We start from the raw sequence: 23,575 nt of genomic DNA, 5'->3' as shown, positions 1-23,575 counted from the left end.
ACTTGATTGTGTGAACACCATCTCACATTTGAATCACATAGGCATTGTAAAGAGCAATAAACATCAGATTTAGGTTGTAGAACCCCAAAACACAAAAGTCACTTATATTAAGGCTGTGCTTTTCTGGGTGGGATTTCAAGAACTTTACTCCTTTTTGCTCAACAGAATGTTTTAACCTATCAAAAAAAAAAAAGTAAGTAGCTAAGTTTTCTTTGTAAAACCACAAAAAGATTTAACATATGGTAGGGAGAAATATCCATTCCTTTTTCTGCTGGCAAAGAGTACCACTGCTTCTACACATATTGACGTCGTATTTTCTTACCCTCCCAGTTTCCTTTTCACTTTCACTTCTCATTCTTGAAATTTGAAATATCGGCTCTATTTCCTCATTTCCCTGCTCTGTAAATCTACCCATTCTTTTAGAAGTCCTAAGCAGCCATCATCTGGCAAGCCTGTCTACTTCAGGGTAAATCAAACAGGTCTCATGCAAAGGTGACATTTTCAAAGCTTGGTGTGTAAAACTAAACAAATATTTATGTGACCCTAACTTACACATGCAGAATTCATATCTACAAATATCAAAGGGGTACCTAATTAGACATGGGTGTGTGAAAAGAACTGATTTGTGCATACATACTGCATATGCTTGACTATAAGCTGTGATTGCACAAATATGTGACTAAGTTGAGTCTTTCTAAATTTTTCACTTCTTTTCTTCTTCTTCTTTGCTCATACTATTAGCTCTGCAAGTCTTGAGTCAGTCAGGAGCTGCACTATTACCTAGAACATTTTCATCCCTATATGCTGTGCAGTAAGAATCCAATCTCAGAACTTACTTTTCCCCCTGAAAACTAGTATTCATGCCTTACGTTCAGTAGAATTTCCTGATCTCTTCTATTGACTCACAGCTATAATAATGACCCTTTGGCTTCAATATTTTTTTGTAAAGTACTCTAACTGTTTTGATTTCTGCATGTTAAGGGAATAGACTTCTTTGCTCTGTTAGAAGTTGACCAATATATTCTTCTGCAAGAAGCTATACGTATAGTTGTTTCTGGTAAGGAGTTAGACCTCATATACGCAGCCTGTTTAATGCATTCTTCGTATGCTTAGTGTGATTTAAAGGATCATATTTTGCTCTTTACTTGCATCCATATAAGGCTTTTGACTCTCAGTCACTTAACAACACTGATTTAAGACATTCACATCTTCCACCTGCCAGCTCCCATTGCCGTTTTGAAGATTAGTGACCTAGAAGAAGTGACAGAAGGGAAGATGTTTCCACCCTGACCTTTTCCCAAGTAAATCTTGTTTTCTGAGCACAAACTTACCTTCTTCAGGAGTTTAAAATCTGATACCAGACTTAGCAGTGTCGTGGTTGTCGGCACATATTTCCTCCTCAGATAGGATGGAAATCTGAGGCAGAAGGAGTGGACAAGGCATAAGGCAGCAAGATTCTTTAAAACATCACAACTTGGTTCACTAGAAAGACCTTTTTTGGGTTTCTTCCGAATCTAGAGTAGCTACTCGCTTACTCTTCCCATCATTCAGAGGGTTTAACACAGCCTTTTCATGTTCAGCATTCCCATAGAAGCGCTGCTATATGTGAAGGAGTTTCAGATGCATATCTTTGAAGTGTTTTCCAAAGATTGACAGCATTATAGTATTAAAGTTCGTAATCTTATGGTTTACTGTTCTCACTTTTCCCCATAATAAATTTCTCTTGGTATAATTTAAATGCAGGGCAGCAGCTCTTGCAGCATTGTAAAATGGTACTTGCTGATGGCATGTTTGTTCCTGTTGCTTAAACACCTTCTCACTCCAATGAGGGTTCCTTTTTGCAATTTGTAATTATGTGCTGAAAATAAGCTAAAGTGGTATTTCACCCCCTTTATACTTTTGAGCCGTATGTTACAGTAAGCTTTGAAGAAAACCCACAGTTTTTGCAGTACCACTCATTCATGACATCATCAAATAAACTTTTGTATTCCCTGATCAGTACTTAGCTGTCTGATAGGTACTCATATAATATGAGGACTTCCAGGGGTAACTATAAAAACAATGAATGTGAAGAGTACTGCTACTTTCCCCATTTCATTTGAATAAGTTAGATGTTCTGCAGTTTACGATCTATTATGTCATTCAGAGCTCTGTTGTATGCTAAACAACTGTCTAAAGCCTTTGATCTTCATAGCTTTTTCTCAGTGTAGGATTTAGTTTTTATTTGGAACATTCTAACGGAATTAAAGTAACATTTGTTTCTGTTCTGACTGAATGATTCCTTTTTTTTTTTTTTTTTTGGTTTTTAAGGTAAAAAAATAATAACAGAGCCTACAACTGTTAAGATGATCACATCTCTGAAAACTGACAGTGTGAAATCATCATCTGCGCAAGTTACTCTTAAAACTCCTGGTTTTGAGACTTCGATTACTGAAGTGGCTGTCACCAAAACAGAGGTCCCTGCTTTAGAGAAAACAACCCTAGAGACTGAAGAAGATACAGAAATGACTACTGAAGTGGCTGAGGAAAAAAGGGAAATGGAGGTGCTTATGGAGAACATTAATTTAACCACCCTTTTACCTCAGACTGTCACAGATGGCGAAATAAGCACTTACGATACACTGGGAAGGACTGAATACGATGTTTCACCTAGGTTAACAGAGAGCACATCTGCAGCTTTGGAACTGGAGCCCACTTACTCTGAAGCAGAATTGCCCGAGCAACAAGGTAGGTCTGAAAGCATTGAGGACGCTTTCTTGACCTCTGTAATTTTTCAGGATAGCACAGCTGTAGCTAAGAGTTCCACTGGTTTGTGGGAAGATACTGAAACAGGAGATGCACAAAAACATGATGCTGATAATCAGACTGAACAAATAGAAGTGGGTCCTATGATGACAGCTACAGATAGCTTGTTACCACCTTCTCGGAGAGAGTTGCCCAGGACAGGGACTTCTGTTTCACTAACAAAAGAGAATGTGTATCTTGATGCCCACTCAACAAAAGAACCCACAAAAAAGTCAATGGAGGCAAAATCTGACAAGAAACTTACAACTGTTGTAATCCCTAAAGCTTTGTTCACTGATCAATATGATCTTATTACAGAGGGGGAGGGCAGAGAGAGCATGTACACCATTATGCCTGATAGAGTTTCTAGCATGGCTATTGGTAGCATCCCAGAATCAGATGTGCCTTCTGCATCAGAGACACTCACAGATGAGCGTGCAGTAACTACTGGGCAGTTTTCTGCAGCAGATGAGTCAACTCCATTTGTTAAATTTAGTTCTGCAACGGTGTTTGATAATGAGGCATCTGCTGAAGGAAGTAGAGAGGACCTGAGAGATGTGCAGCCTACTGTGTCATCTGGAATACCTGTATCCTTTTCTATATCAACTCTTAATCAAACAGGATCTGAGGCCATCACTCTCTCAGGCAGTACTGTTTCCCTGCTAAACTTTGGAGAAGGCACCACATCTGTTATCCACTCATCTCAGCAAACGGAAGGATCAGCCTTGTTAGAGGAGCAGGAAAAAACAAAGGAGCCAGAAAAAAGGACACTGGATGTTAAGATATCTCATGCCACAACTAAGATTCCTACTGGTGTTACAGCAGAATCTGAGGGACGTTCTGCAAGTGAGAAGTTCACACAGGCTCCTCCAGCTTCTGGCATGTGGCTGCCAACAGATAAAGGTCAGGGGTATAAGACAGAAGAGCCATCTCATACTAAGAGAATATATGAGTTGAATACAGAAGATGGTATCTCTGGAATGGAGCCTACTTCATCTCCAGGGCAAATTACAGACCATACAAAGCATCCAGGAGCTCTGCTTTCAGCAGCTACAGATGAAACTGGGACAAGCATGGAGCCAGCAGAAACGAAAAGTGATGAAGAAGCTATATCAGCTGATTTTGATCAGAGTAAAGATACTACAGATGTCTTCAAAACAAGCAGCTCTTTGGATTTGGAAATGGTCACAGTATCCAAAATATTAGTGGATGAAAGCAGCGCAACAATAAAGTCTTTTGGCTCCTCAAGTGTTACAATATTACCAACTGCTATGCCTACAGTCATGGAGATAACTGAACAAGAAGGAGATGAAACATTAGGGTATGCTTTGAAAATGTCCATTCCTACGCCAGAAGTTGAACAAAGAGAAGCTACTGAGACATCAGTGGCAGTGCCTGCTGAAGAAGTCTCTGCTGAAATGGAGGTCTCAAAACACACAGTGATAGAGGAAGACAAGACAAGCGTTATGACATCAACTGAAGAGGAGTCAGTGGCAACACATCAAGAGAGAAAAGGAACACCCTCAGCTGGCTTTGGGGAAAGAAAGGAATCTATTATATTTACAGATGTTACAAAGGTAGATACTACGGTTCCACAGAAAGAACATGATGCTTCCCTAGTTCCAGTTACTGTAGAGAGTGAGGTCACTAGAGATATGCCATTTGCTGGTCAGACTCCTTTTGGTGGTATCTTTCACACAGAAACAACAGAAAAAACTGCGAAAGATAGTGAGGTCTTCTCAGACGAAACCTCCACGAAAGATCAGGATAAGGAACCAGATACTGCCACCGAGTCTACCTTATCTGTGACATCTGGCCAAATACATGAACAAAAGACAACCCCAGGACCTGAATCATCTCAAACACCTATTCAGGAAAAACTGGATGAGACAGGCTCGGCTTATGATGAGACATACCCAGCAACAGAAGTATCAGTGCCTGCAATGAAGCTCACAGATTATGGAAGAGTTCTGGGACTTGGTGAAACTAGCACCAGCACCTTGCATCTCATAGTGACTCTGAAAGCTGATACTACTACTGATCGGGAAGAGACGGTCACTAAAGTGATGCCTATTTCAGTGGGTACTCAAGCAAGAACATACGAAAGCAGAGGAACACCCAAGAGGGAAGAAGACAGTGATGTAGTGAGCTGGGAATCCGTGTTGCCCCCCCGTATGATGCCAGCAGGTCATTCTACTGTGGAAAGCATTACCCATCTGACTTTGGGAGCTTCTCCAAGTGATACTCTAGAAGGTTCAGGAATATCAGAAGAACCTGAAGAAATCCAAACAGCTATATTTTCAGATCATGCAACAGATAAGGCAACAATTCTCAGTGATGTAACAACATCTTCCATTAGTGCTGTAGATAAAATTCAGTCTACATCAGCATCTAAAACTTTTGTTACTCAAAAGTCACCACGTATCATTCCTGAGGAGGAAGAGGAGGTAACAAGTAATGACATTATAATAATTGATGAATCTGTTTCTCCCAGTAAAGCCACTGCTGATGACGATCTGACAGGAAAGATGTTAGAACCAGAAATTGATAAGGAATATTTCACAGCATCAACTGCTACTGCAGTTGCACAACCTACTGCACCACCCAAAGTGAAGGAGGCCACAGAGGCTTTACAACCTCAAGAGACGTCTCCTTCTACTTCACAACCTGATAGTGGAAATGACATAAAATTGTATGTTATTCAAATCGCAGGCAATGATACAGGTAAGAATTTGTCTTTTAGAACTGCAGTCCATCAGAATGGACAATTTATCATAACAAACTGGTGTACTTTAGAATATACTGGAGACATTTCTTGGGTCACTGAAGGATGAAAAGTACAAGTTTTATCTAGACAGCAGCTTACTAAATATTGGTAGGTCTATTTTTCTATCCATCAAAAAACCCTCATAAATGTGTTGCATATATGTTTCGGATAAGGTTAATTTCTATGTAAGACTGAATATGAAACTTGTATTTTCTCTTAAAAGTCGTGATAGCTATAGTCCAGTTTTCTTATTTAATGTTGTCAAGTCACTGATTTAACTTCAGCTATCTGTGAAACAAGCATTTTAATTTCACAGCTTCCATTCCATGCATTACTAGTCCTAAATGAAGCACTAGTGTATTTTAACATTCCATTAGTCTGTAGCAATTAACAATGCCATGTACAGTGTAGTCAGCTAAAAAAGGTTAAGGCATTCTACTGAGTCCAAAAGTGGCCCTCCTGTGATGTGGGGGAACAGTTTTTGCACATTTTTGTAGCATATCTTAATATTTTTTAAATCAGTTTTACAGAATTTGTCACGCAAATTGACATAATTTTTAATTTCATTACATTTTTTAGCTGATGGTACTGTACATGTGTATGTAGCTTCAATTCCACGGGTATCCAGAACAGAAGCTCCTGAAGTAGCAATGACATGTTGAGTTTTATGATGAATATATCTCCGTAATACAATAGCTGAAGGCTATGCAATTTTACATTAAAGAATATTCAACTATTATTTAAGATGTCTTGATGAAGCTTTAGGTATTAAAATGAAATGTAGAAGGAATGACAAATAAGATAAAGCTCAAAATACCTGTTAGGTTTGAGATTGAATTCTGTTTAATTATTTTATAGTTATTTTATAGTTATTTTATAATAATTTTATTTTTTGAAGGAACATGGTAAAAATTCGTTTTATTTCTTACATAGCTTAACTGTATGCAATGCTTTTGAATGGTAGTATAAGAAGCTGTTTTCTCATTGGTTCTCAGCCATAACATCCATAACTTTGAAGAACTTATCCAACAGAATTCATAATTTATGGTAGTCTTTTGGTTGGTTTTGTCAGGTTTGTGCTTGGTAGAGTTTCATTCAAAAATCAAAAGGCAGAAGCAGTTTCCTTGAGATGTGCCATATCATTATTGGACTTTTCATACAGTGGATTTTGTATGTTTTTCACTTTATGCTTATTATCCTATTTCACATTTACAAGATGTAAAACTGCACAAGTCATATCAGTTGTAGCTTAACCTTCTATTTCAGAAAATAAGTTTTGCTATTTTAACATTTAAACACTACTTTTGTTTCTGTGGTATATTATCATTATTTTAGATGTTACCAGTGTCTTGGAAGTCTCGATTAAATGAGACAAGTCTGGTAAGTCAGAACAAAAGGATAATTTCTGAAGATTAGAGTTAAGCCAGATATTAAATACATTTGTACATGTGCAAATTTAGTTGGTTTGGCTTAATAATGAATAATTGGATTGTGTAGTAGTGAACTAGTTTTCCCTGTTACATTGTTGAGTTATACTACAGTTTATTCCATATGGGAGAGTGGGTCATGCTGAACAGCTGTCTGTTCCAGGCGGATGGAAAGAAGGACAGTTTGGGAGGGTGTGGAAACTTTGTGTTTTCTTCAGATAGTGCACAAGGTATATGATTCAGGATTTCTCTGCATATACATCAAGGAGAGTCTTATTTTATACTTTTTTTTTTTTTTTTTTTTAGAATGGTGTGGGTACTATGATTAATTAAATTAGGATTTATTTCAAGCTGGATTGTCTAAAGAACAGTGGATCAATGCATAGCTGCTCTTCATAGCTACTCTTGTTTCCACTTAAGTGATCAGGTCTTTAGGACACACTTTCTTCAAGATTTGCCTTCTGCATCTTCACAAATTTTCTAAAGCTGTGAGTGCATTTTCCAGATATATAAATGCCTGTGTGTGCAAGTGTTTATAAGAAGACCTAAAGCTATATAACCTTAAAATTCTGCCTTTAGGAATGATTTAGTCAGTATAGAATAGTATTTCCTTTTCCTTTAAAGATAAAGAAATTCTTTGTAGGGTAGTGTCTGTATTTTCTTTATAACATAAAGGGATTTATCATGTACCTAGTACAAGGTCAAAAGGGAATTTTCTTCATTTTTCTGTTTTCAGAATTTGACAGTGGAAATTCCTCTGTTTAGCTGTCCACAGAGAAAAGGCATGCTATACCTACTTTCCATGAGTCAAGTTAGGGCTGCCAAAGATTTATTCTGTCTGAGGATTCAGATTAGTGTTTTCTCTTCTTTATCCAGAAATGAAAGACTGCATCTGAAAAACCCTGTCAAGCCCAATTTCGTTTCATTGTTCGTCAGTCCATAAACATTTTTTTTGTGCTGAAGAAAACGTACATAGGAGGTGCTGAAGAAGAATGAATTTGGCAAATATTACTAACATATGCCTTTCACTAGGACTCAGTTCAACTTCTTGTTCTATCACTCTTTGTTTCAAAATTGATCCGCTGTCATACAGGAACTAAATAAACTGTACCTTTGGCTTTTTGTTCTCAGCTAAATGGGAACAAGAAATACAGTTTTCATTGTTACATCTCTCTGATAAAACACAGGTTTTTCCTCCTTTGCTTTGGCATATTTTCAAGGCAATATATAGTTAAGCATTCTTAAATAAAATTATCAGTGAGGGTTATAAGCAAAGGCCTTAATGATTTTCAAGTCAAGAGTCCAGAAGTGCCTCCCAAGAAATGACAACTTGTTTACCAAAATCTGTCAAATAATAGCTGTTTCAAATATGAATAATAATGAGAACTTTGCAGGAATAATAATGAGAAGTTTGCTGTATAAATGGTATTGTGTATAAATGAATATAATATTTTCTTTTTTGTGTGTGTGTTGGAAATATTTATGCGATTAACTTTTTTTCCCATCTTTCTTCACCTCCTTGTCATTCAGCTTTTGCCAGAAGAAACAGTTTAATAGTGAAGCAGGGCTCAGCAGAAATACGGTACCATACAGTACTATCAGCCATATCACTTAATTACAGTAAAACCTTGTTATTATACTAACACAGCTGAATATTACTCTCTGCAGTTCCATTTACCATCTGTGGTGTAGGCAAAGTAGTATTTAAGTGCTCCATGGAGGTGCTATTAAGCTTTGTTAGTTGTGAGAAATATTTTATACTCCATGTGGAAGAGAAGGGTCATGCCAAACGAATGGAGTTTTGATAGGTGCAGACAGCAGTTCCCAGCAATCAGGACAGGGCATATCCCTTCCAGCACAGAAGTGCCTTTGCGGTCAGTGGGTGTCCTACCTCCTGGTGAAGCGTGGTGAGAGCAGCCCATTGCTTCTCCGGGTCTGGTGAGTTCACATGTGGCCATGCACTGGTGGAGGGAGAAATGGGAAAGATTTCTTGTACCTATCTTCTTACTCTCAAACCCCCTCTAAACTGGCACCAACTTCACTGAAGTGCTTTGAAGTCTTTGGCTGGAAAGTTCTGCCAATATACAGAATGTGTTATGGATATATGGAATGTGGGGAATATTTTTCTTCATTATTATTGTAGACTCGAGCTGCACTTGAAAGACGTTGAATGTTGATTGGGTAAATTCAGTTAAGTATAGTGGCAAGGATCTTAGGCTGTCTTAGACAAACACCCCCTGCGGCTTAATATGAAGTAGTACAATATATAACTGAAAGTTGGTATTAAATATTTTCAATTTTTTAATACAATAAGCCCTTAAATTTATTAGGACCAGAAAAAGTTTCTCCTACAGGAATTCTTGTCTTACGCCATCCAAGAGGTAAATAGTTATACTCCTAGCTTTTAAAATGCATGCTTGTAATCAATTAAAACTTTCATAATGGAAGTTTCAATTACTTTTAGACAAAAAAAAATTACCCATGGAAACAGAAGTAATTTGGGGGTCTGGTGGAAGGTCAAGCTCATTAGCTTAAATTCTGGAAAATGTGCTCCAGTGCTGATAAGAAAGAACACACTGTTGAATGGACTAAGTTGCTTATTTGTATAACAATACAACAGTTTTCATTGAGAAATTGTATTGTACAAACAATTCGTATACTTCCATGTGAGCAAGTGTGAGGCAGGTGCACAAATTAACGAGCGATATAAGGCATGGTTTTCCTGACAGCCTATGGCACATGGGCAGATCCAGGGCAGGTGTTCCAATTAATGAGGAAAATATATTTGTGCACAGGGAAACATCCCTTTTTATGCTGCAGAAAGGACCACATACATGTTTCATAATGGAAGGAGCTTGGGACTTCATTTAGTTGAGTGGAACAACAGGCTATTCCCTTGGGATCGTGACTGTGTTGGGAAAGTGAGAAAGCAAAACAGCCCTTCACTGTGATGTGCTATCACATTAACAGCTTTCCATTGCATCAAATAGGACAGAAAATTTTGTCTTTCACTGCAAAGATGCAAAACTTACCATCTCGTGCCCTTTTGTGTTCTCATAGCTCCTATATATTGTGGTGGTGAGGGCTGATGCTATTGCTGGAAGTTAATGGATTAGCAGCTGAAAAAAAAAAAACCAAACCTGAAGGAACTTTTCAGCCCATAAAGATTTTATGAGCTGAAAAATGCTTGTGGGGGTGTTGTTTAACAGTGGTTGGGGGGATGCTGGAAATATAACTCCTGTCTGTATCAGGAATAATTTGCACACCTGCATTTCTTGGAGACATTTAAAAGTCTTTACTTAGTGAATGTGTTTCAAAGTGCTTGTTGGACCCTGGGACTCTGACCAGCTTTGTCTGGTTTCTTGTCCCCTCTAGCTTTGAAGAGAATGAAATTGCAGGAACTTGTGCTTTGTAGATGTGGAATTTTGTGGAAAGAGGTTACAAACCTTTGTGTTTCAACATGTAATTCTCTGACATGCATATTTCTGTCTTAGCAGTGTAAGAGGGCATGTGAAATTTGAATGAAATGCAGAATGGTAATGACTCATAGTCATAAGCTTTAACAAAGAAGGCACAATAAAGTCTTTTCAGGTCCGTATTAGGCCTTGTCTTAAAATTCATTTAATCCTGTTGTCTTCATAGCTCCTTTTGGAGGGCTGTCCCAGATCGTCATGGCTCTCTTTAAGTCTGATTCTAATATCTAGCCTGAATTGCTTCTTGGCCAGTTTATACCCATGTTTATTCTTGCCAGCATTGTCTTTAGCTTGAATAGGTCTTTTTTCTTCCTGACATTTATCCCTTGATACTTTTATTTCTCTGTTCAGTTATAGAGAATAACCATGTCCCCTTTCAGCCTTCATTTTGCTAACTTCTTAGGGGAATGTGTGCGTGGGAGAGTGGAAATACTCTGGGAGCATGCTGGGAGGCTGGCTTTGTTCCGGAGGCTGTGGGTGTCAGGATGATGCTATGACCAGACCAGATGATGGTGTGGAGGGACAGGAGCAGCATGCCTCACAACACCATTTCCAGGCAGCACCTCACTTGCCACACAGCCAGCTTAAAACTATGTAGCATGTAGACTTGTATCTGTCTGTACTGTACCCACATTGTTCTCTTTCAAGTTATTTTATTTATGCCCCCTGGCAAATATCTATCTGGACACTGTGCTTTGTAGTATACACACATGTGCTCCCTGTAATTTGTTCTGTACCTTTCAAAAATTACATGTATTAATTATTGTGTTAGACTGAGTTCTGCTGAAGGTGAGGACACTTTGTCTTTTATGTGCCAAAATCACCATTTGTTTTTCCAAAATGAAAATATATGCTGCTGAAACCTATTGTTTGTTCATAGGACCTATTTCAAATCAAAATTTATTGGAAAGGAAAGATTCTATCTTGTATTCACTGCATTCTGCTGCTTTATGCAGTGACTGATTACATGTGCAAGTGGGTGCGTATGAATAGGATTTCCCTGCCTGTGCAAGTTGTTCCGATTTCTTAATTCTTGATATCACTGTCACGCATTGAAAAGTAGTTCCAAAGACACCTAAACATTGTGGTGAGCAAAGTACCATTTCATTTGCAAGTACATTTCAACTTGTACGCATTTGGATGTGGTATTCTGTGGCCACAGTTCATTGGTATTGTGCAACTAGACTTACCTAAATTAATTTCTGGTAGGATATTGGAGCAATTGTAAAAGTCGCCTCATGTGGGCTGAACCAGCTTCCCATCTTATTAAATGCAAAATCTTCTGTTTATTTAATGGAGGGCTGGTCTGGTCTCCTTATCAACTCTAATGTTCCAGCTGCTGCCCCTCATCAACCCTGGAGAAAGACCACATTCTCTGCTGCCCTGAGTGTGCTGCAGTCAATGGACATGGTCTTATTTCAGTGTTTGAATTAGTAATGCCGTCTTTCCTGGTAGTGTTTTGTGTGGAGCCCTGGGCTTGTGTGTTCAGCTAAGAAAGAAAACCACCTGATGGTTTTGAAACATATTTCCAAATGAAACAATTTTGTCAATGTCCGATAGCTAGTCAAGTAGTTTTCATGCCCTGAATGACCAAATTCTGCATTATTCATAAAACCTGGCTTAGAGACAGCCAAGTTCTTGTTTTGTCTAGAGTAACTGAACTGTTAAATGCTAAGTAACATGGCCAGATTCTGATATCATCTTCCCCAGTGTAACTACACCATAGTAATTCCAATGAGCTAATTGAAAGCACAATCGTCATGGGGATGTGGGGATGGTAGGTATCAGGATGTCTTCGTAACTTTTACAGCTTCTTATTCATTCTATAAGTAGGTAATTTTTTTCTTCAAAACAAATTTGTGTCATATATTTAACCCAAACTGATAGTCCTGTTGCCTAATTAAACCAGTTTGAATTTTTCTGTGTTAGAAGACTCATGTTGTACTGGTGCTGTGGAGTGCTTTTTAAAACAGGTTGGACACCACCATATATAAATTATAATTAAAATGCAACAGTAATGATGCCCTGTATGAAAGTGAGCCCTAATAAACAAGGAATTGTAATAAATTCAAGCTTTTTTTGTACACTGCTCCTTTTGCTAAAACAAAGGAAAAGAAAAAAAACAACCCCATGTCCAACACAACTGAAACTTGATATTTAGAAAGTTTCACAAGAAGCCAAGACTGTGAATTAATAAGTAGTCTTTAGGCCACTATTACTGGCTCTTCCTGAAGACTTATTATAGAACAATAATTTCTTTTTTTCACATTCATCTATAGACTTGTATAGATACAAGGAACAGTGCCCTCACATTAAATACTATTCAGAGGATGCCTACACATTCCCTGCTGGTTTTGCATTGTTTCCAAGGAAACGTCTCAGATCTAGACATAGGGATTACACATTTCTAGCTTTCTTACAGCTCTTTGTTTGTTCATGAGAGAAATGAAGGAATTTTATTCATAGGTACAATGTAGTTTTTCATACTTCTGTTGTGAAGGAGAGGGATCCTTTTACAAGTTTTGCTTACACGTGGAGAAAGTCTTAAGAAATCCTATTGCAGAAAAGATGAGCTGTCTTTTACATAGAAACACAGTGTGAATTAATTTTTTTGAGGAAAGTGGTTTTCTGTACCACAGTTTTCTGAACGTATCCAGATTGTAATGAATCTTAGTACTTATGATGAGGATATAATCTTTTTCGCCTCTTTCAGAAAATATTATCTATACTATTTTGCTTTACATTAAATGGTTCTTTAGATACATCGAAACTTGAGTGAATACAGGATGTGATCCTGGAAATGGAAACAAAGATGGTTTTGTAAGTGGCTCAAAAGCTAAAGATCTTAACAGAAAGTCGTTCCCTTACGATGGGTCACTTGATAATTAGTCTGATAATAGCACTTTTAAAATATTTGTTGGCTATTATTTCATTTTGGGTATGTAGTTTTCAGTGGTCTTTTTTGCAGTTGTTCTTTGCACATTTTAGATTTAATGTTTTGTTTAATGTTTAATGATTGAATTAATCCTTGCTAATCCAGCTAGTCTTTTTCTATCTCCTTCTTTTTGGAAGTGTATAGAGGATAAATTTGCTCAATAATATACATAATTCCTGCTGCTGTTTTTAAAGATACTTGTGAATTATTTCCTGGCACAAGTCAGGATGTGTTCAGAGAGTCTGCTACATATTTTGTGTTGCCTTTGGGAACATGGAGTTGAAATTATCTATCTTCTATGGATTAATACACATTTTTTAAAAAACTGCTCAGTGAACTGTATTAGGACTTGTCTGAGCAGCCCAGTATTACTGTATTTGCTTAAATGAGGAGCACTAAGTATAAAAAATGGTGTAGAAATTTCTGTTCATTAATGATTAAAGCTAAAACCCCTGAGGAGGAGAAATGCAGTTAGAATTCTTTTCCTGATCAGGAGCAATTTCCTCTTCCATCAGTTCAAACCGGCTTTGGTATTACCTCTGCTGCACTTCACTACTTTTTTGTTAACCAGCATTAGATTAAAGAGTCCATAAGAAACACTAATTTTAAAATTTTTAAATCATAATCTTAGATTTTTCATGTAGTACCTCATCAAGTGAGAGTTTCCTACTTTCAGTGGGAGGTTTTAAGATTTTTTTCCTTTCTTGGAATTGGTGACATGATTTCTGTCAGGTATGTACTACTCAGGCTTCTAGTGAGTTTCTAGTGACATGTTTAGTTAAATATTAAATATTACAAGTAAAATTGCTGAGTTCTTTGGAAATGCTCTGCACACTTGTTCCAACAGACAGGCAAGGATAAAGACCACAAGGTATGTCCTCTGGTGAAAAATGATAGTGATAGTAGGGTTGTAATGGTGAATGAACCGGGAAAAAGCTTTTCAGTGGTCATGATGTCTTTTACCTTAGTGCAGGTACTCCTTTTCATGCTTGAAGAAAGCAGAATTAGTAAGGTCTTACAGAATTTCTTGGACTAATCATCTGAACAGCAACTAAATTTTAATTGATTTCATGCTGTTGGGGAGAAGGTCACTAATCTCATCACAGTTTGGAAATTACTAAATTGTAATAGCTAATTATAGAGACACTGGTGGTTTTTTTTTGCTGTTTGTGGGTGTTGGATGAAAGAGTCCAGCATTGCCAAGTGAGAAACACTGCTGAGCATTGCAGTGCATGTAATGGATAACAGTTTAGCATGGTATTGAGTTGTATACTTTACCCTACGTGAAGTAGGAACACTACGAAAATGAGGGGAACGGAAGTATTTCTGTGTCTCAAAAATGTTACTTAAGCATTTATTTGTTCTTACCTGAGTTGAATTATTTGGCTTCTTGGGCTATATGCTTTTCAGGGCCTGTCAGACGTGAACTAATTGTGGGTCAGTAGACATATAACCATGTTAGTACAGGATGGAGTTTGTGCTAATAGGTTTATAGTCAAAAGTTTACCCCCCTCTGCTATTTTTTTAGTGCTGCACCAAGCTTACTGCAGGTAGGCATCTATTTTTAGCTATAATTTGCAGAAAAATTTATTTCTCAAGCATTGTCTTACAAAAATGTCTTTTTCAAAAAACAACTTTTTTTAAAAACAAACTAATATTTTTCCAAAACATCTACTTTTGCTGAGAGAAAAAAAACCTAAATGGAAAAAGGTTTGCTTTTAAAAAGAAAAAAATAAACCATTTCTAATTTTTATATATGCATGTGATTGTATGGTTAAAAAGATCGCGCTCTGTATGCGTTATATGTTCCTTACCCAGCTCCAAGCAATGAAATGGTTAAATATTTACAGGTATACTGCAGCTTGATCTCAGATAAGTCTTCTCCAGTTGGAAGTTTATTCTAGAGTGTTTGTTACATCAGACTTCCTTTTCTGTTCTACTTTTCTTTCCATTTCATCTGCTTCACATCTTTATGGAGTTCAGGAAAGTGGGAGGATCAAAGGTACCCCGAAAGTTGACCCAGGTAGAAATTATGTATCAAAAAGCTGGTTAGCACTTATTTTTTTAAAAGCTTTCAAGCACATGGGGCAGCACTCTTTTTCCTATAATTGCATCTGAGAGTCACACTTGTGTCTAGAGCAGTGGGGTTTTTACAGCCTTGTGTTCGTTTAACTAAGAATCCAGTTCATCCCTAGGCTGCTTTGGATCATGTTTATTAACGCCTATAGCTAGATTTCAGGTTTTTTCAGCTTCTTTTTCCACATCTCAGGGGATGATGCTAAGAATACTCCATTAAAATTGTAATTACAGAATCCACTCTGTGTCTTCTTAATATTTGCAAAGCATAAGACTCAGATCCAAGTGCAAAAATCCATGTGTCATGTATGCAAATATTTACATGCATATTCACTCTAATCGTATATTCTAAAACATATGTTTGCATTTAAGATGTTATGAAGATACCGTAGTAACTTGCATTACTAATGCTACTGCTGTAGTAACTAAAAGTCATTTTGCACAAGCAGAGGGTCTAGGGCAAGGGTGATTTGTCCCACAGTGGACTATTCCAACATAGATTTGGCCATATTTCAATGAAGAAAAAAGGAATTAAAAAAAAAAAAAGATTTGCCATGACAGAGTGGGTGTATATTGCCACATGGATAATAGCTCTAAATATCTCCCCAAAAGGAGCAGGGACTGCAGCCAAACAGTGTATCTAATCAGCTGTGATTTTGAGTGCTGGCTGTACAACCAGTGGGCTTCAGAATGAAGCCATTTTGCATAGGGAGGATCCACCTGGAAATGTTATGTTTTGTTCTTTTTTCTTTTCTTTCTTTTCTTTTCTTTTCTTTTCTTTTCTTTTCTTTTCTTTTCTTTTCTTTTCTTTTCTTTTCTTTTCTTCCCTTCCCTTCCCTTCCCTTCCCTTCCCTTCCCTTCCCTTCCCTTCCCTTCCCTTCCCTTCCCTTCCCTTCCCTTCCCTTCCCTTCCCTTCCCTTCCCTTCCCTTCCCTTCCCTTCCCTTCCCTTCCCTTCCCTTCCCTTCCCTTCCCTTCCCTTCCCTTCCCTTCCCTTCCCTTCCCTTCCCTTCCCTTCCCTTCCCTTCCCTTCCCTTCCCTTCCCTTCCCTTCCCTTCCCTTCCCTTCCCTTCCCTTCCCTTCCCTTCCCTTCCCTTCCCTTCCCTTCCCTTCCCTTCCCTTCCCTTCCCTTCCCTTCCCTTCCCTTCCCTTCCCTTCCCTTCCCTTCCCTTCCCTTCCCTTCCCTTCCCTTCCCTTCCCTTCCCTTCCCTTCCCTTCCCTTCCCTTCCCTTCCCTTCCCTTCCCTTCCCTTCCCTTCCCTTCCCTTCCCTTCCCTTCCCTTCCCTTCCCTTCCCTTCCCTTCCCTTCCCTTCCCTTCCCTTCCCTTCCCTTCCCTTCCCTTCCCTTCCCTTCCCTTCCCTTCCCTTCCCTTCCCTTCCCTTCCCTTCCCTTCCCTTCCCTTCCCTTCCCTTCCCTTCCCTTCCCTTCCCTTCCCTTCCCTTCCCTTCCCTTCCCTTCCCTTCCCTTCCCTTCCCTTCCCTTCCCTTCCCTTCCCTTCCCTTCCCTTCCCTTCCCTTCCCTTCCCTTCCCTTCCCTTCCCTTCCCTTCCCTTCCCTTCCCTTCCCTTCCCTTCCCTTCCCTTCCCTTCCCTTCCCTTCCCTTCCCTTCCCTTCCCTTCCCTTCCCTTCCCTTCCCTTCCCTTCCCTTCCCTTCCCTTCCCTTCCCTTCCCTTCCCTTCCCTTCCCTTCCCTTCCCTTCCCTTCCCTTCCCTTCCCTTCCCTTCCCTTCCCTTCCCTTCCCTTCCCTTCCCTTCCTCTCCTTTTCCCTCACCTTCTCCCTCGCCTTCTCCCTCGCCTTCTCCTCCACTTCCTCTTCCCTTCCCCTTCCCCTTCCCTTTCTTCCTCTTCTCATAGATATACACTCATATACTTAAACACCGCTGTCTTACAGCTTGAACGTCAGAATATTTTCTGATTTTATTTTTGCCACATAAAATTCCTACTTTGAGACAAATTACTTTGATTAAGAAACTAAAATTAAGCACATACCTTCTATGTAAACCAATCTTTATTACTCCTACACTAATATGATATCAACTTAATTTTTTCCAGAACTGTTATGTTAAGGAGTATGCTGTAAGTTTGCTCCTAAGTCAAAAAAAGATTGTTGACATTACTGCAGAAAGGTACAGGGGAAGGAGTATTCATTACAGTCATGTCACACCTGAGCAGCCATAGGAGCAGTCAAATGGTGGACGTCTGCTTCAACATTGTATTTTGACTTTTGCCCCAAATTTTTGTTGTGATAAGTTGTTTTTGATTCTTCTGGGAGGAGGCAAATGAGGCTGAAAGAAACACCAGAGATTGCCAGAAGGCTTCATGATATGCTTTTATAATAAAATGGTTCCTTTATTTCTGACATGGTTTTTGCATCATCATGTCTATTACTTTAAAATTTGGCAGGGGTGCTTAAGTGCAGCCATGCAGGCCAGAGCCCTGTGCAAAACAGATGTCCACATAAGCGACATCCATGTTCCACAGGTGTTTCTGGTCACAGCCAGCAACTCTGTCAAGATGGAGTTTGGGGGAATGGTATAGCTGTAAAAAGTCTGCAGTTTGAGAACTTGCCAGCAATTTACAGTCATGTTTTCAACAGGGCTGTATCTTGCATGGAAACAGCGACACCCAAATATGGTAAAGCAGACTGGATAAGTGAATTTGAGTAGGCAAGACTGACCACCCACCTTGAATTACTTTCAAGTCTACCCAGCCAGCTGTGCAAAAATTATTCTTTTCAACTACTTTTTTCCAGAAACTTATTTGAGTAGTTGAGATTTTTTATGCAGGGTCAATTTCTATATGTTATTTTTTTTTCTGCAGATGAGATTTGAAAAATGCGAACTTCTCTTTTGATGTCAGAGGGAGAATAAAACAAATTTTGATAAAATTTAGAAGGTAAAAAAAGAAACCCATATTGTAATGTGCCCTACATCCTTAAGCATTTCTAAAGGGAGCCAAAGTTAACAAAATTTTTAGAAATATATATCCAACTGGGGAATATTTTAAAGTGAACTAAATAAAACCTTTTGCTTATTTAGACTGAGCAGTAATCAAGAACTGGATTTTGCTAGACCTCATCATACACATCAGTCATGTTAATGTGAGGTAGAAGGATTAAAATAATCAAAATTTTAATTATTTTTGGACTTTTCCTTGTTGTCTTTTACTTAGGTGTGTATAATAGTAGCCATGTTTCTTTAACACCTTAGACCAGCTCCTTGGCAGTATTCCCACCTTTTCCTGACAGGGAGATGGGGTATGCCTGAAGCACTGTTGCGCTTTGACCATGCTTAGGTAGGTTAATGATATTGCAAGATGGCACAAGTTAGAGGAATTGCATGTTCCGAAGGCTGACACTTGGAATTTTCCTTCAGCAGGAAATGTCTGTATTTCAAAATTTTATTTCTTTTAAAATGAGATGAAAAGGACAATTAAAAAGATCCCTTTTCTATGAAACAAAATGGCCCAGAAGATGTTATCAGAATGTTTTACTTCTGTAAAATTGACAATTTCTGTTCCAATTTAAATGTAATATATTAAGAGGGGAAAGAAAACCCTAAATACAAGGTTTCAAAACAAAAAAAAAAAAATAGATTTTTTGTATGGGGCCCGTCTTTACTTCTTCAGTATGCTTTTAAAACAAAATGTATTCAACAATACTGACACATTCCTGTGGAATTGGTTGACTTTTGATTCACTGGAAGAGTTTCAGCAAGCAGTAATCATAAAACTGCTTGAATCCACCCGGATTGGAAATTTGGTCCCCAGCAGAGCTGAGGCTTCAGGGAAGTCAATATATGACATAAAGCTATTTAAGTCATTCCTCATGCTAGATCCTCTCCCAGGCCCAGATACGAGGCTTCACTGGACTTTCAAGGGGTTTAAATAAAACATTTTGAACCTCTTCTACTTTGAGGACTTCTAAATATTTTCCAGATGATGTGGAGATCCCTGTTGACTGAATTTAAATCTATTAACTGTAGGCTCGCCTGTGGTAGGTCACCTTTGCAAACCCGTCAGGAGCATCCAAGAAATATGCAGGGATTTTGAGATAACACATTAAAGCTATTAGTTTAGGTTGTTCAGGGAGTCTTAATCAAACACAGTGTGCATGTTTAATGAATTATTCTGTGTATTATCTGTTGGTATCTGCTTTTCATAGCAGCTTCAATCTGCGGCAAATTCTATGAATGTGCAAAAATGAGAAGATAATGATTCATGCTTCTGCCTTTGGTCCTCGTTGCCATCATGTGCTTCTCATAGCATATTTTTACAATCAGTTCCTGCAATGACTTTCTCAGAAAAGTATTTTCTGAGTGAGTAAGTGTCTGATCAATAGCTATTATGAAGCTTGAGATATCTGACCTGTCATTTTACAGTTTATCTAAGCTAACAGTCTGTTCTTCCATGATGAGCTGAACCATTGGGCTAACTGTTAGGTATTAGGCATTTTGCTTGTCCCCTGGTCCTAGTCCCACCTCTGACCTTGATCTCAGAGCATCCAATCTGTTGGAGGTGGTGTTTAAGGCTGTTGCCAGGGAGTCTTAATTTTGTCATCATGTGTTTGATGCTAGTCTTCTGCAGAAGATGATGACCACAATACCGTGCATACCAGCTGTTGCAAAGTAGAGAAAGCATATAAAAATAAACGTAGAGTACACACCTGTGAGGAAGAAACAAGCTGACTTAACGTGGAAAACAGAGTAGATAACAAGTATGCACAGGGGGAAAACCCCCAAGATTTTCTTAATTTTTATTTTCAATTAAATTATTGCTTTTCTCTATGAGCCAAACTTTTTTTATTTTCATTTTAGATTACCGCATTACCTTTTTTGCAGTCACTGCAAATGTTACATTTGCAGAAATTTGATACAGAACCACATATATACAATATTTTAATGACATTTTAGTCATACTGTGATCTAAATTTACTCTGATATAATTCTGTGGAAGCAAACCCCAAAATTTTCTGCTTATCAAGTGCAGGATGATATTTGACTAATGCAAACATTTTGGTTTTTTCATGTTAACCTGTTTTATGCTTACAGGTTCTTAATAATGAATGTTCTGGAGTTTGTGATAGTGTCACATTATGGAATGAAATTCACCCTTTCAAAACAAACAGTCCAAAATGGTTTTGGTCTTCTTTTTGGACTCTTTTTTTTTTTTTTTTTGTCTCTATTCAAATAAAAATATAGGGCGTGATTCAAAGTCCACAGAACATGTTAGGCTTCTTTCTGTGAATTTTATGGGTTCATTAGACCTCTAGTCCTTCTACAGAAGACTGGACTCTATGACTTCTCACAAACAACTCAGCACGTTGCTCTGAAGCAATAAATGGACAAATCGTAGGAATCTATAGGTGAAATTCTGCTATCTGCAGGACCCCAGATCAGACTTTAACAGTTCCATTTTGAATGAGACTTCACAAAACTGTGCTAAATCCACAAGTTTTCTGAATTAAATACTTAGGGTTTTTGAAAGTCAGAATCTGTTTTTTATTTAATTCTCTATTAATTCTTCTTCAGCTTCTTATCTGAAGGTTTTTGAGAAAGAAAATGCTTTTTACTGCCTGCTCCCTCAAAAATGATCTTGGAAAAGCCCTTTAGGGTTCTTTGTAGAATATTAGAAGTCTTAAGAAGAAAATGTTAGTACACATTACACATTTCAGATGTGCAGAAGTAACATAGAGGCAACTTTTGTATTTGATCCAGTGAAAAATTAATGTGGATTTAAAACCAATTGCATTAGAAGGGTTGTAATGGAAATTAATGCCACCTCAGTCAGTGTTCTGTGGTTAAATGTAGTACCAGTCAAGCCCTTGTGTGGCTAAAACCCACGCTGTAGCCAGAGGGATTTCCATTTCTTACACGTAATTAATGGTTACTGAGATAGATGCCTATTCCATACAGATAATTTAAAACACCTAGACATATTAAATGGATTAAGAAATACTCTAGGCTGCATAAACACTCATCCACCTATCTATTCCATCTCTATTTCATTGTATACCTCATCACTTTCCTCAATAAGAACCTTTACTGCTAAATCTGCGTTAGGACTTGTTTGGATTGGCTGTCTGAACTGACAACCCTTGATTTTACTACTTTTTAGCTACTTGTTTTTACTTTCTTTTTCTGAAGTCATCATTAACAAAGCACCTCTTTGAACAAGTGTTCCTTTCGGCTTGTTTGCCATAAGAATGTGTGAACTATTGATAAACATATTTAGGAGCCAAACTCCTTTCCTTTAAAGTCCTCATTTTGTCCCTTATTAACAGACTCAGGTCTGTATGTCTTTACCTGCAGCTGGAACCTACATGAACATGAATAGGGGCAACATATGTCAGCTGCATCTAGCCAGTTTAACACTATTGCAAGTGTTTGTGTGTCTGCCCTAAGGGTCTAACAAACCAGCTCAAGAGATAAGACTTTTCCCTCCTGTATTCACATTTTATGGTAGCACTTAGGTTCTCATCCTAGCATCTTGCTTATTCTTAGAGGACATAGGTTATATAAGATACATTATTACATAGATTATTGGCCATCTCTGGAGTTTAAGAGAATTTTCCATAGCTGTTAATGCTAAGCATTGGCAACTTGATTGAATAATCAAAGCTCTAGAAAGGGGAAGAAATTCTAATTAAAAAAAATAGTTCAATTTGTTTCTTTACTATTTTCTTAAAAGCTGGTTATTTTTTCTTGGAAAAAAACCCAAAACAAAAAAGCTTGGTATTTAATCAAAGAGCATTCTGAAAGTTTGTAATTGGAGTATCATACCTTTAGCTAAGGTTCTTTTATGTGAATCTTTGTGGCATGTGAGATCTTGAAAAAGCTAACAAAGTAAAAGTAAGGTCTGATACAGATCTTTGCGTATGTAAGAATTTGTATATGTCTTCTAGGTGGATTTGGAGCAGATGTTGTTCATTAAATTTATTACCTACCATAAATGATTTACTGTGAGCTAGTAATTTCAGGGACCCCCAGGTGTGCACTGCTACAAAAATCATGCACTGGTCAGAACTTGTTAGTCGTGGTACCCTCCTACATATTACAGCCTATCCAGTCCCATCCAGGTTTTATAATTTTTTTTTAATGTACAGTTCTGTGCAAAAGCACGCTACATGCTTTGGACACAATGTCCTAACAGCTGTGTATGAAATCATAATTAATTCTTATGCCGCATTAGCCTGTATATCAGGGTGTTTCTATATAAGACTTCTTAACTGTGCACACAGTACAAGCCATCTTTCTTGCCCATGCACATTTCTATATGTAGTTCTCTGGTTCTATATGTTGGTGCAGTTGTTTTATAGTGAATTTACTGAGAATCAGAAACTCTCGAAGCTCCCTAGCAGATTTGACTTGCCATTCCCCTTTCAGTTATTGAATTCCCATGTATTTTTACACTCACAGTTTTGAAAGGAAGGTGTACAATTCTGTGCGGATTAGAGCTTCTGCTTTTATGAAAATATGATTCCTCAGTATGACTAGTTGTTAAAATTTCTGAATTCTGAAAGGGATGTTATTAGACATGCTTCTCAATGTCATATTGCAAATCTCTGATAACTAACTAAATTCTTAATTTTCTGCTCAAACAAAACTTTAAAGGGAGATCTGGGAAGACTGAAATAAATGGCCATTTTTCTATGGCATCAGGCAGGCTCTGTAAATATTTCTAACCTACTGGAAGAAGGAAGAGGGAGAGATTTTTCTCTTTACAAGCATTGCATAAAATGACTCTCAACAAGAACATGTGAGGGAGAAAGGAGTTTCAATTCTGTAGTCATCTAATAGACCTGTCATAGCACAAAGTAAACACCAGGCTTCACTGGGGAAATATAGAATAGCCAGATAGAAATGAGGTTGAAACCAACCTTTTTTGTTGCACTAGGAACGCTGAGCTTAGTGCAGGACAAAGTGAATATTTTACTGGAAATACACAATGCTGAAAGTGATATATTCTCTGTAAGAGTGGCGTGGATCTTAATTTTTCCCCAGTTGTTTAACAATTATATCAAAGCCTCAGATCCAGGACACCCTATTACTTATTCTTTGTAAAACAGACCTGAAGTTGCATTTACTTTTCAGCTGGAGATTTAACAAAATGAAGATTC

At 37.9% G+C, this 23,575-nt stretch overlaps 1 protein-coding gene across 3 annotated transcripts in view; it reads left to right on the top strand.

Annotated features, from left to right (window-relative positions):
- Window positions 1-23,575, top strand: part of VCAN (versican) — a 109,331-nt gene that overhangs the window by 47,891 nt on the left and 37,865 nt on the right. The window contains exons 6-7 of one of the 3 annotated variants that reach the window (XM_086479132.1): window positions 2,311-4,105; window positions 4,328-5,508. The exons of 1 other annotated variant lie outside the window; for it this stretch is intronic. In XM_086479132.1, coding sequence (XP_086335258.1) covers window positions 2,311-4,105; window positions 4,328-5,508 — 2,976 coding nt within the window. Of the gene's footprint in view, window positions 1-2,310; window positions 5,509-23,575 lie in introns of all 3 variants that reach the window. One more of the 3 variants, XM_086479130.1, reaches the window with a different exon arrangement.

Source organism: Leptosomus discolor, chromosome Z (assembly GCF_034619465.1).
Source record: "Leptosomus discolor isolate bLepDis1 chromosome Z, bLepDis1.hap2, whole genome shotgun sequence".
In the NCBI taxonomy this organism is placed as follows: Eukaryota; Metazoa; Chordata; class Aves; order Leptosomiformes; family Leptosomidae; genus Leptosomus; species Leptosomus discolor.
This window is presented reverse-complemented; position numbering and strand designations above follow the sequence as displayed.